Below are 11,944 nucleotides of genomic sequence, written 5' to 3'. Positions count from 1 at the left end.
CATTTCTAATAACATGTGCTTGGCAACTCATAACTTGACTTGTGAATGAGGTACCACTGAGATTGAAATTTGGTCATGCTATTTTGCCTAATGTAATTATTTTAAGATGGTTTGTTAAAATGTAAAAGTTTTGATTAGTCAGATTTTGAAATTTTGAAAGGCTAAGACCTCTTTTTGTATATCTAGTTGCAAATATTGTTACGTTAAGTATACAATGTCAGTTCCAATACATCATGTCATATCTTTGCTGATATTCTAGTATTCCTATGTATGTACCATACAGTAAAGTAATATTCCGTAACCATTGTTTCTATAGAGAAGAAATTTGCTTGCATCACTTCAGAAAAGCTTAAATAATGCTAAGAATCAACATGGAAAATACCCGTCCGTTTCATTAAGATTTTACTAACTGGTTCTGGAGCAGCTGGTAAAACAAGTTTTAGTAATTTACTAATGAAGAAACCAATCAATAAAGATCATCACAGTACTAAAGTGGTTCAAAGCAAACATGCCATATCAATCACAAAAGCTGCATTAGTTGAGTCAAAACATACACATGGTCAAGAGATTCTTTGGCTTGAAATGGATGATAATGCTCAGATTACTCACCTGAGACAAGTGCTACTTCCATCAAGCACTCCTGAACACCAGAAACTTCACCCACAGAACACACCACCACAGAAAAGGCATAATGAACCTAAGGTAACTGATAATAGGCAGATAAGTGCAATTGATGCTAATATCAAACAAAAATATGAAATAAAACAAGTCACACAGCTTTCAATCACCCAACGATTTGCTGCTTTGTTTCAAAGTTCAGTGAAAAGTGAAAAATTAGAAAGTTTTAAGGCTTTAGCAAAAAATTCTACTTCTAGTATTAGCACACATACAAGCAATTCCACTCCACTAACATATCACCCTGGAGAAGTGCTGAACATTATCACAATACTTGATACAGGTGGGCAGCCTGAGTATATACATTTATTGCCCACAGTAAATATACACCCAATGATAACATTTATTGTTCATGACTTATCCAGAAATCTTGAAGATCAAGTGTTGGTGGAGTACAGTGAACATGGAAAACACATTTTTGAGCCTTATCATCTCCAATACTCCAACTTTGACATGATCAAATTTCTCATGTCATCAAACAATGATGCTTTGGAAAGACCTACATCACAAGTTCCACAGTTGGTGACAGTACCTGGAAATGATACTAATTCATATCTATGTTGTGTGGGGACTCATGCTGACAAAGTTTGTTCAGATGTTGTTCATAAGATTAACAGTAGGCTGGTAAACATGGTTGAGAAGCTTGACTGTAAAGCTACTGTATGGCGAAACAAAGATAGTGGTGTCTTATTCCCAGTAGACAACACAACTGTTGGAAGGGAGAATACAGAAGACCCAACGGCAAAATTAATTCGCAATGAAATTGAAACATTGTCTTTGAAAAAAGATGTCTATGAATTACCCATTACCTGGATGTTATTAGAACTTGAAATACGTCAGGTGTGCACTGGAAGAGGAACAGCTTACATTTCTTTTCAAGAATGTGTCTCAATTGCTTCACAAAGTAACCTGATCACTGATGTGGAGCAAGTGAGAAGTGCTCTACTCTATCATCACCTGTTAGGAGTTTTGTTGTACTACCCTGAGGTGTCTGGTTTGTGTGATTATATCATCATTGATCACCAGTGGCTTTTTGATAGGCTTAGTAAAATAGTGTGTTTTACCTTTAAGAAATCACTTTCAAACCAGTCAGCTACAAACAAGCTTAAGCACAGTGGAATATTGTCAAAAGAACTTCTACAAAGTTTGCAGTGGGAGGATGACTTGAAACAAGATTATTTTGTTTCTCTTCTTGTTGTAATGAAAATAATATCTCCAATACCAAGAGAAGATGGTGATGGAGAGGATTACTTTATTCCGTATGTTCTACCAACCTACACCAGTCAACCAACAGGTGATCTCATACTATCCCAATATGGATGCCTACAAGGTGAACCACTACTGATTCAGTTTGTTTCTAACCTTCTTCCAAGAGGATTTTTCTGTTGTTTAATAGTTGAGATAATGCAACACTTACCAAGAGGCTGGAGTCATTTATTCACCCAAAATGAAGTTTGCCATTCTTTCAGTAATTTGATAACATTTCGTTTGCCACATGCATACCTTCTGTCACTGCTGGACAAATTGTCATATTTGGAAGTTCAAATACGACATGAAGAAAAAGATTATCATAAAAAGTGTCCTATCCACTTGTCAGTACAGGATATTCTTGCTAGTGCATTAGAGAATGTTTGTGAACAATTAAATTTTAACAATGGTCGACTCCAATATGGATTCCATTGTCAATGTGGAAAGTCAGATGATAAACATATAGCAATACTCACCACTTTGTCTCCTCCATTTGATTATGCTCAGTGCAGTCATGGTAAAGTAACATCCACCAAGTTGCAGCATTCTCACATAGTTTGGCTCACAGAGGTGAAGTGTTACAAATTATGTGTTCACATTATGATAAACTGTTTTTATGCAGAAGTTTGATGAAACAGCAAACAGAGCAGCAGAAGATCAAAATGGTCAGTTATTGGGATGCTATTTATACTAACAAGTACACAGTAGCTATGCATTGTTAAAAGCCTCACACACATTCTATCTCTAAAATGTCCATCTCACATATATACCTCTGACTCTTTAAAATATGAATATATGTACAGTAGGATAGATAAAGGAGCTAGTGTTTATTGGAGCTTGTCTGAAGGTTTTTTCATAACACAATTTCAGAGTACTATCAATAGGATTCAACCTCCATTATAACTTTGATTATGAAATAATTATGATTACGTTTTGGCCATAACATTGCTCAGTATAGAGAATGATATGCAAATAAGGATGTACAGTAATAATGTGACATAAAGAATGAGTATTCATATAACCAGTAGGTATTAATTTTGTGTAATTTTAGTAACAATAGGATTCTGGTACAAAAATAGTGTTAGTATAGTAAATTTTGCATTGTGACTCCAGTATGCAGGCAAGTTATGCATCACTAGTCTTCATATACATATACATACAGTACGCATGATACATTGTATACATGAATGTGTGCAGTACTTATGCATGTATGGTTGTGCATTTACATGTTGCAATGGATATGTACATTGGTGTGATTTCTTTACAGATTATGGATTACCAGAATACAAGGTGTTTACCGACTATTATAGTAAACTAGTGGACACCATACCTGCCTGTGATCTCTCTCATTACTTTGTATCAGAGAATGTGATCTCACTGACAGATCATGAGGAGATCACTAAACCAACAACTCCATCACACAGAACTGCTCAACTGCTACTGAACAAAGTGTTATACATGCTAAAGGAACATAAAAGTGTTGACTGTTTTAACAGGATGGTTTCTATCATGGAACATCATGGTGATAGTGCCACTCGTGCTTTATCACAAGAAATTCAATCAAGACTTTTGAAAATTAATAGTTGTCAACAAGGTATTATACACTGTACTAATCAGCATTATTGAAACTACTTATTGTATGTAATATTTTAGACTTGTTAGAGCCACATTCTACCACTCTGGAAGCAGCTCCTCCACTGAATATTGTTCCAGGCCAACTTATCATCGAAGGTCAGTTTGGTGTGTAACTATACCAGTGTATGTGAAATATTTTGTGGCCAGAATAATGAAATCAAGTATAAATGAGTGTATAAGGTGTATACACACTATAGGTGCTGCGGTTAAAGGTAGAATGTGCACACCACCTTCATTAAATCCACAACTATGACAGTCCATCTATGTGATGTCCATATACTTAATACAGAATAGTTGGTAACACATAGCCATTTCTCCTCTTGTTCAGATATGAAAACTACAGTCAGAGAATTCAACACTTCAACAACCACAAAAATCTCTAGGAGTAGTAATTGATTTTACAGTTCTATTAACCCTTAGTTTCCCACACCATAGAAAAATGGACAAAAATTAATGGGTTTAGTGTTTTTAATAATAATATATATTTATATGAAATAATATTATGTAACGGAAATGGTCATAATAGAATTTCTTTTAATAAACAACAATAATTATACATGTAAGCCATCATTGGCAGTGTTTCTACTACATATTGACCTCTCAGAAATCATAATTAATTTTATCGTATATCCCGTTTTTGGTTCTCCCTTGATCCAGCATTCCATGTACCTTATAGTGTGAACAACCACTTATAGACTTCTGGATTTGACACTGCCTATACATAACTGATGCTTTATGTAGCTAGGAACCAGCCTCTTATGCCTATTTTCTCCTGTTTGCTGTAGTGCTCATAAATTTATACTAAGTATTGTGCTCTCAATACGTATCACATTACGTTTAACGTTCAATGTCTTTAATGCAATATGCAATAAAAGGCAGTTACAGTTCAGAGGTGTTGCCAGGAGTTTCTGGAAGGAGTTCGAGCATGGATGCCTTTGTGGAAAGCCTGAGTGCTTCCCCTGGACCACATTTGAATGAAAATGATGCATACACAAATTGTACCCTTGGGCAGAAAGCGTCTGTTGTCGTATAACTAGCTAAACCTACATACTGTTGTTTATGCAGCTTATAGAAACTATAAACCTATTGTAATACTAATCTTCTCTTCCAAATGGCAACATACTGACAGCCAGCTTCACTGAACTCCTTAGCACAAGGTAGCCCTCCACATTTTAGTCCCTTAGTTGGCAATACTTTCTCTGGGTATATATTAGTCTCAGTCAGTCCTCTTGTTGATGGTCAGCAACTTCACACTTGGCTTGTACTCCAATACTTATTTTAAAGACATCACATGCCTGCAACATGTGACAAATAAAATAAACAAAACATTCATCATGTAAACCAACTATTCACAATTTGTGCTAACCTAACACATGCATAATCTGACCACTCAAGTTCATCGCAGCTGCTGCCTTGTAATATGTCTGAATGGTCATTCATCATTTCCACCGTGAATCACATGTGCAATTGATCACAATACTTGATTCAGCATTAATGCCCTCAAATGTAGCGAATAGCCATGCCAGTGTACAAGTAGTTACCGGAGGGCTCCAGGGCTGCATAAGATTTGCTGTAATCACATAACATGACCACTCAAGTTCATCGCAGCTGCTTCCTTGTAATATGTCTCAATAGTCATTCTCCATTACCACCATGCATCGCGTGTGCAATTGATCACGTGATACAACACTTGATTCATGATTGATTCAGGATTAATGCGACCCTCAAAAGTAGTAAAGAGCTGCGCCAGTGTGCAAGTAGCTACTGGAGGGCTCCAGGACTCCAGGGCTGTATAAAATTGCTGTAATTATTACTTTTAAAAAAAATCTGCTTCTGAACGGGAGTTTGTCCTAACCATCTAAACCCCACTGGCTACACCCTTGCAGTTGCTATGTTTTAGGTTAGAAATTGGTTTATGCACTCAAATTAAACAAATTAGTTGGTTGTTATTTTAAGATAATCGATAATTCTGCAATCAGAGATGCATGTACACAGACTAAGTTTCCTGAAATATTCTAAACATTTTGCAAGCATTATTTTTCATGCTTTCAGGTACCTATTATTGTCAAAAATCTGCCAAAATAATAGGCTGCTTGCTGTATGTGTACATGATTAGTAATTTCTTGTATATTGAGTTGATAATATCAATGTGTGAAAGGCTGTGAATTATTTTGAAAGTATCTGTTTACATTACTTGTGCTGCTAAACTACTGTACCTCAAGAAATATTACATTTATTGTATTTTAAGTGGGTGTTTGGTGAGGACTGTTATAAAGACTGTGAAATAATTGGGTATCCTCAACTCTACTTGTTATAGACCTCCAGTCTCCAGAGTATTTGGTGATCATCAAACACTACAGTAAACTGGTTGATACTCTGACTGCTAAGACACTAAGCCATTACTTTGTGTCACACAAGATCATATCAACAAAAGAGGAGGAAGAAATCACAAAGCCTACTACATCATCAGTACGAGCAGCTACTCTATTGCTCAGTAGGGTGATTAATCCCTTGAGGGCAGGGTTTGAAAATTGTACTGACAATTTTTATATATTTCTTAACATCACTGAGCAATATGGAAATGGGGATATTAGACATCTATCAACAACCATCAGAAAGAAAGTGAATCAGATGAAAACAGAAGCTGAAGTGAAAGGTGTGTATGTGTAATGTGGCCTCAAATCAAGTACCCTGTCATAATTGTTTACTTTCCAATATATTTATTCACAAGCAAGTAAATATACAGTTTGTGTAACCTTTGCATAATCCATGTGGATCCTACCCATCTACCTTTTAAAACTTAAGATTAATTATTGATACTGAACCATTTTAATATCTTCTGGTACAATGCAAATACTTGGTCAATTGTTGGCATATATTTATAAAGAGTCATGTGTATATAGTTTGGTCAGTAACAGAAATTTTGTATAATTGGTTTTAAAATGAAATCTGCTGTCTATTTGTATCTTATATGTGTTGCCACTGTGACAGTATACGATACATCGATAGTAGCGATATAACAAGGTGGTGATATGATATTATATAGCCAGTCATTTATATTGATGGTTGTGCAATAGTGGCGCCGCATAGTATAATAATGTGGGGGAGGCCAGACCTATGGCATTTGGCATTTAATTAAGTTATGTGTTGATGGTGAAGTGTGGCAAACAAGCTAACTCCAAAAGTAAACTAGGAGGTTTTTTAGGTTTCAATGTAATGCCAGCCACTTGTCTCAACTGTAAAGCAGTAAAACCTGATAAACAAGAGTAGCTTTTGCTTGTGGTATACATCCAACTTAAACTTACAATGAAGAGTATGCATATGCAAATGTTACAGTTAGTTCTATATTGTGATATACGTTCATATTGTGACATAAACCTTGGTGATATATGATATAGAGTTTTTCTATATCATGGCAGCACTAATATGCATCATTACAAGTTCACATGTAAAGATCTTTGTCAGGAACAGATTTTGCTTCGCGCCACTGGTTTCCATTACCAAAGCAGAACAGTCGCTGTTTCACTCATGCAAGTCATAACTATGGGAAGCTTTATTAATACATTAAATAACACGATTACCATTTTCGGAGGTGCTTGTACATTGGAAGGTTCTGGGAGAAGGGTAGGTAACGACCAGAAATTCATAGGTCACTTCTGAAATTATTTCTGAAAGATGAAATATTGACTAAAATTTTGTACATTTGAAATATGAAAGTTGTTGAATGGATGTTTGAATGAACGTAACAGGAGTTTACAAAAATGTACAAAAATTTAATTATGAATTTGTATATTTTAAGTATATAAAACAAATGCATGACAGCAATTACTACAATTAGAATCCACAAAACAAACTATACTACAATTAAGAAAATACAACTATGGGGAAAGAGGATCAACACCTTGCAGATCCCAATGTCTTTAAGATTTTGTAATTAACAAATATCTATTTTGGAGTAATGGAGTGAAATGTTCTTGAAGGGTGAAAATGGACACATATCTTTAAAAATTCATAGACGATTTTGGCTCTTTACCTACCTCTTCATTCTGAGCAAAGCAGTTTTGTAGTTATATTTATGAGGTACTTTGTACAATAAGTAATCTGCTGTATTTAGTCATTAACTTAGCCATAGCCAAGAATTTTGGCTTCAAATTGTGTTGACTGTTCTATTAGAGTATATCGATCTTTTCATTGAAATAACTGACTAGTTTCCGGAAATCAGTAAAACTCCTTAGAACTGCACCTGGATAAAACAAATAGCACTTCATTATCTGAGCATTATTCTTGGTATCAAGACACACGGTAGTGTGTTGTGCGGCCAAAGAAGCCGGCGCGCCACACCGTGAGTATATTTACAGGAAGAAAGAAAACTTCATTTTCACACCTTTGTATCTCGGTGATCCCTTATCCGATTGCAACTAAATTTGCTACAGAGTTTCCCGCCAGCCAGGGGAGTCTACATTCTAATTTGAAGGAAATCGCTCCAGCCATTTCCGAGATACGAGCTGCCAAAGTTTCGATTTTTTTCTTGGTTTTTTTTTCTTCATGTTTTCGCACACTTGCAAAAATTGCTATAAAACGCAAACATGTACTCCGATTGCCTTGAAATTTGGCACACAGATAGGCAGTCCAACGGCAAACCTTAGCATCAAATGTGGTGCAAATCTGATGAATGGTTCAGGAGTTATGACCGATTATTCATGTAAAACAACTAATATCAATTTGTTGTCACACCTACAGGGTAAACCGCTTCATGGAATGAGTTTAAAATTGCTATGTAGATGGAGTAACCATCGTAGGAGTGTCTTTTGGTAGTTTGAAAGGAATTGAGATAAAGACCATGGAGATATGACACAAAACCCAACCTGTGTCACAATTACGCAATCGAGTTTTATGAATAAAAAATTATTAGTTTTCACGCCTACTAGGCAAACCGCTTAGAGCAATGAGCTGTAAATCGGTGTATAACTGGATGAATCTTCATAGAAAGTCTTCGCAGTACTACAGAAGAATCAGATCACAAACCACTGAGTTATGATTCGAAAGCCAACTCCGTGTAGCAAATGCGAGATGGACATACTCTAATAGAACAGTCACCCTAATAGAGCATTCAGCTAATTTATTTACTCCATTATAGAATTCTATTGCATTACAAGTTATTCTGTAGGGAGTTCAGCTGCAAACAGTTAATAGACAGTTCAGCAAGAAGCAATTCACCCTGCATGTGGAGAGTTAAGCAAATATATCACTGTAGAGATTCAGAACATTACAAGTCACACTGAAGAGAGTTCAGCTATAAACAAGTCATGCACCCTGTAGAGAATTCAGCTACAATTAAGTCACTCTCTAGAGAATTCAGCTACCCACAAGTCACTGTGGAGAGAGTTCAGCTACAAACAAATTGCCCTGTGGAGAGAGTTCAGCTACAAACAAATTGCCCTGTTGAGAGATCAGCTACAAACAAAACACTTTGCAGAGAGTTCAGCTTACAAACAAATCAACCTTTAGAGCGATCAGCAACAAACAAATCAGCTTGTAGAGAGATCAGATCAACCTGCAGAGAGATCAGCTACAAACAAATCAGCTTGTAGAGAGATCAGTTACACACAAATCAACCTGTAGAGAGATAAGGTAGAAATAAATCACCCTGTAGAGAGTTCAGCTACAAAAAATCACCCTGTAGAGACATCAACTAGAAACTAGACACAATGTAAGGAGTTCAGCTACAAGCAATCACCCTGTAGAGAGTTCAGCTAAAACAAATCAACCTGCAGAGAGATCAGCTACACACAAATCAACTTGTAGAGAAATCAGCTACAAAAAATCACCCTGTAGAGACATCAGCTAGAAACTAGACACAATGTAAGGAGTTCAGCTACAAGCAATCACCCTGTAGAGAGTTCAGCTAAAACAAATCAACCTGCAGAGAGATCAGCTACAAACAAATCACCTTATAGACAGTTCAGCTGCAAAAAAAATTACCTTGTAAAGAGATCGGCTACAAACAAATCAACCTGCAGAGAGATCAGCTACACACAAATCAACTTGTAGAGATATCAGCTACAAACAAATCACCCTGTAGAGAGATCAGCTAGAAACTAGACACAATGTAAGGAGTTCAGCTACAAGCAAATCACCCTGTAGAGAGTTCAGCTACAAGCAAATCAATCTGTAGAGTGATCAGCTAGAAACAAATCACCCTGAAGAGAGGTCAGCTACAAAAAATCACCTTCTAGAGAGATCAACTACAAACAAAACACTTTGCAGAGAGTTCAGCTAAAAACAAATCAACCTTTAGAGCAATCAGCAACAAACAAATCAACTTGTAGAGAGATCATCTATAAACAAATCAACCTGCAGAGAGATCAGCTACACACAAATCAACTTGTAGAGAAATCAGCTACAAACAAATCACCCTGTAGAGAGATCAGCTAGAAACTAGACACAATGTAAGGAGTTCAGCTACAAGTAAATCACCCTGTAGAGAGTTCAGCTAAAACAAATCAACCTGCAGAGAGATCAGCTACAAACACATCACCTTATAGATAGTTCAGCTACAAACAAATTACCCTGTAGAGAGATCGGCTACAAATAAATCAACCTGCAGAGAGATCAGCTACACACAAATCACCTTATAGATAGTTCAGCTACAAACAAATTACCCTGTAGAGAGATCGGCTACAAATAAATCACCCTGTAGAGAGATCAGCTAGAAACTAGACACAATGTAAGGAGTTCAGCTACAAGCAAATCACCCTGTAGAGAGTTCAGCTACAAGCAAATCAATCTGTAGAGCGATCAGCTAGAAACAAATCACCCTGAAGAGAGGTCAGCTACAAAAAATCACCTTCTAGAGAGATCAACTACAAACAAAACACTTTGCAGAGAGTTCAGCTAAAAACAAATCAACCTTTAGAGCAATCAGCAACAAACAAATCAACTTGTAGAGAGATCATCTATAAACAAATCAACCTGAAGAGAGATCAGCTACACACAAATCAACTTGTAGAGATATCAACTACAAACAAATCACCCTGTAGAGAGATCAGCTAGAAACCAGATACAATGTAAGGAGTTCAGCTACAAGCAAATCACCCTTTAGTGAGTTCAGCTACAAACAAATCAACCTGCAGTGAGATCACCTACAAAAAAGCACCTTGTACAGAGTTCAGTTACAAACAAATTACCCCGTAGAGAGATCAGCTAGAAGAATTCACCTTGTAGAGAGTTCAGCAACAAGGAAACCACCATATAGAGAGTTCGGCTGCAAACAAATCACCCTGTAGAAAATTCAGTTACAAACAAATCGCCCAGTAGAAAGATCAGCTAGAAGAAGTTACCTTGTAGAGAGTTCAGCTACAAAGAAACCATTTTGTAAAGAGTTCAGCTGCAAACAAATCACCTGTACAGAATTCAGCTACAAACAAATCACCCTGTAGAGAGATCAGCTGGAAGAAGAGTTATATTTCAGCTGCAAACAATTCACCCTGTAGAGAGATCAGCTAGAAGAAGTCACCTTGTAGAGTGTTAAGTTACAAGGAAACCACCATGCAGAGAGTTCTGTAATAAATATATATATTATATATATAACTTGTGCATTTACTGATAAATTCAGAAATTTTTAAAGTATTTAACATCTGCTTCATCTATTCTCTTCCTGTGGTAAAGAAAAAACGATAGGTTAAAAAAGCCCCAAAGCCAGCCATAGTTGGGGTATACAGATACAAAAAGAAGTGAAATCTAATCCAAAACAGCCAAGCTGTAAAAAAAGTGTGCAGCCCTCAAAAAGGCTATGGAGAAAAAAGATGTGAAATCCAAGGTGGCGGCCAAGAAATGGCTGTGCTGGTAGGTTAATGGTAATAATTTTAATAACTACAATTCAGGTGAATTTTGTGCCAAGACCAAGCGGCATCAAATTCACCTGAATTGTTGTTATTAAAATTTTTAACATTAACCTACCATCACAGCCATTTCTTGGCCGCCACTTTGGATTTCACATCTTTTTCACCATAGCCCTTTTGAGGGCCGCACACTTTTTTACAGCTTGGCTGTTTTGGATTAGTTACATTATATATTATGCAATTAAATGATTGCATGGAAGCCTATAATATTGTTTCCCACAAGTATGTGCTTGTTGAAACATTACATATGCACTAATGATAGTAGGTTTTGTGAAGGTATTCTCAATTATATGTGATCATTGTGTGTTACAGGCAGTGGTGATAAGAGTGCAGTACTAACCAAACAGATGGACAACAAATAATCACAACTGAACAATTTTACACATGTTTACACATTATTTAGTAGTTTAGTTATAAAGGGTTTTTTCCTCAGCTGAGGTTTTTCCCTACAAAAATATATTGTTGTTATAGTAACATATACCTAC

At 36.3% G+C, this 11,944-nt stretch overlaps 1 protein-coding gene across 1 annotated transcript; it reads left to right on the top strand.

Moving 5' to 3' along the window:
• The first annotated feature begins 426 nt into the window (after positions 1 to 426).
• LOC136257995 (uncharacterized) lies at positions 427 to 11,944 on the top strand. Its single transcript, XM_066051295.1, has 6 exons — positions 427 to 2,493; positions 2,546 to 2,588; positions 3,191 to 3,517; positions 3,577 to 3,654; positions 5,876 to 6,214; positions 11,772 to 11,944. The coding sequence occupies exons 1-6, from the start codon at positions 454 to 456 to the stop codon at positions 11,819 to 11,821; spliced, it is 2,877 nt and encodes a 958-aa protein (XP_065907367.1). The 5' UTR covers positions 427 to 453; the 3' UTR covers positions 11,822 to 11,944.

The sequence above is a fragment of the Dysidea avara genome, chromosome 6, assembly GCF_963678975.1.
Source record: "Dysidea avara chromosome 6, odDysAvar1.4, whole genome shotgun sequence".
Classification (NCBI taxonomy): domain Eukaryota; kingdom Metazoa; phylum Porifera; class Demospongiae; order Dictyoceratida; family Dysideidae; genus Dysidea; species Dysidea avara.
The sequence above is the reverse complement of the archived record's forward strand: the minus strand, read 5'-3'. Positions and strand labels throughout refer to the sequence as shown.

Excerpts from the sequence above, each read along its gene's own strand:
- LOC136257995 (XM_066051295.1), top strand. The coding sequence starts at position 454 with ATGAAGAAACCAATCAATAAAGATCATCACAGTACTAAAGTGGTTCAA. Across the intron at positions 2,589-3,190 it reads AGCAGCAGAAGATCAAAATG|ATTATGGATTACCAGAATAC; the intron begins GTCAGTTATTGG and ends ATTTCTTTACAG. Across the intron at positions 6,215-11,771 it reads AACAGAAGCTGAAGTGAAAG|GCAGTGGTGATAAGAGTGCA; the intron begins GTGTGTATGTGT and ends TGTGTGTTACAG.